This window comes from Rhincodon typus, chromosome 44 (assembly GCF_021869965.1).
Source record: "Rhincodon typus isolate 14 chromosome 44, sRhiTyp1.1, whole genome shotgun sequence".
Taxonomy (NCBI): Eukaryota; Metazoa; Chordata; class Chondrichthyes; order Orectolobiformes; family Rhincodontidae; genus Rhincodon; species Rhincodon typus.
Genome location: NC_063375.1, coordinates 535077 through 536941, shown reverse-complemented (window position 1 = coordinate 536941; position 1865 = coordinate 535077). Strand labels below are relative to the sequence as shown.

At 49.2% G+C, this 1865-nt stretch overlaps 1 protein-coding gene across 1 annotated transcript in view; it reads right to left on the bottom strand.

Annotated features, from left to right (window-relative positions):
• The window catches only part of LOC109924572 (host cell factor 1-like), a 22309-nt gene that overhangs the window by 5419 nt on the left and 15025 nt on the right, over positions 1–1865 (bottom strand). The window contains exons 11-12 of the mRNA XM_048619928.1: positions 1597–1815; positions 14–49 (exon numbers count right to left, since the gene is read on the bottom strand). Of these exons, the coding sequence (XP_048475885.1) occupies positions 14–49; positions 1597–1815 (255 nt within the window). The remainder of the gene's footprint in view (positions 1–13; positions 50–1596; positions 1816–1865) is intronic.

Genomic DNA, 1865 nt, shown 5'->3' with positions numbered 1-1865 from the left:
AAGAAAAAAAAACAAAGTTGCTGGAAAAGCTCAGCAGGTCTGGCAGCATCTGTGAAGGAAAAAAAAATCAGAGTTAACGTTTCGGGTCCCACTGACCCTTCCTCCTCGAGCCTCAGCTAATAAACTTTCCTAAAAAACAGGTCAAGCACCACAGAGGGACACATGAAAGAAATTGGGAGCAAGTGAGATTTGTTCACAAATAGAGTCATAGAGCCATACAGCACAGATACAGACCCTTTGATTCAACTTATCCATGCTGATCAGATATCCTAACCTAATCCAGTTCCATTTGCCAGCATTTGGCCCCTATCCCTCTAAACTCTTCCTATTCACGTACCCATTTACAAGTTGTCATTGTATCAGCCTCCACCACCTCCTCTGGCAGCTCATTCCATACACGCACCACCCTCTGCGTAAAAAAGTTGCCCCTTCGGATCCTTTTAAATCTTTCTTCTCTCACCTTAAACCTATGCCCCTCTAGTTTTGGACTCCCCTACCCTGGGGAAAAGACCTTTTCTATCTACCCTAGCCATGCCCCTCATCATTTTGTAAGGCAGTTTTCTGTAAGGCAGTCTCCAGTGCTCCAGAGAACATAGCCCCAGCCTATTCAGCCTCTACCTGCAGCTCACACACCCCAAACCCAGCAACATCCTTGTAAATCTTTTCTGAACCCTTTCAAATTTAACAATATCTTTCCTATAGCAGGGAGATCAAAAATGAACATAGTATTCCAAAAGTGGCCTCACCAATACAGCCGCAACACGACCCTCCCGACTCCTATGCTCAATGTACTGGCCAATAAAGGCGAGCGTCCCAAACACCTCCTTCACCGTCCTGTCTACCTGCCACTCCGCTTTCAAGGAACTATGTACCTGCACCCACAAGGTCACTCTGTTCAGCAACACTCCCCAGGACCTTATCATGAAGTGTATAAGTCCTGCCCTGATTTGCCTTTCCAAAATGCAGCACCTCACATTTATCTAAATGTATCTGCCCCTCCTCAGCCCATTGGCCTATCTGATCAAGATCCCGTTGTACTCGGAGGTAACTTTTTTTGCTGTCCACAACACCTCCACTGTTGGTGTCATCTGCAAACTTACTAACCATACCTGCTATGTTCACATCCAAATCATTTATATAAATGACAAAAAGCAGTGGACCAGATACCGATACTTGTGGTAAACCGCTGGTCAGAAACCCTCCACCACCATCCTCTGTCTTCTACCTTCGAGCCAGTCCTGTATCCAAATGGCTAGTTCTCCCTGTACTCCATGTGCTCTAACCTTGCTAACCAGTCTACGATGAGGAACCTTGTCGAACGTCTTACTAAAGTCCATATAGATCACATCCACCGCTCTGCCCTCATCAATCCTCTTCATTACTTCTTTACAAAACTCAATCGAGTTAGCGAGGCACACTCTCAATAATTAGGGGTGCATGCAGCAGGGTTGAGAGAGAGGCGGAGACAGGAGGGCAGGAAACCCAGCGAGCGGGGGTGGGGGGGGGGGGGGGGGGTTGGAAAGTGAGAGTAACGAATGAGTGAGGAGAGTAACTGAGCGGTGGGATAGAGAGTGAGACAGAGACAGAGACAGTTACCAGTGCGCTGCCACCTGCCATGGAGATGGGGCTCTTCACCAACGTGATGGTTTTCGTCACACCTCCCACCACCGTGGTGACTACCTGGGCCTGCTGAGCCACAGTCACCGTGCCCGACTTGTGCACCGTGATGATCGGCCGCATGGGCGTTCCCGCTGCACTCGACGTCCCAACCTGAGCCGCTGCAGTCTTCAGCATCCGAGTGGCTGGGTTACTCACCTAGAGCCGGGGGTACAGGCAAATACCAGTATCAGTATTGTGGGGGGGGG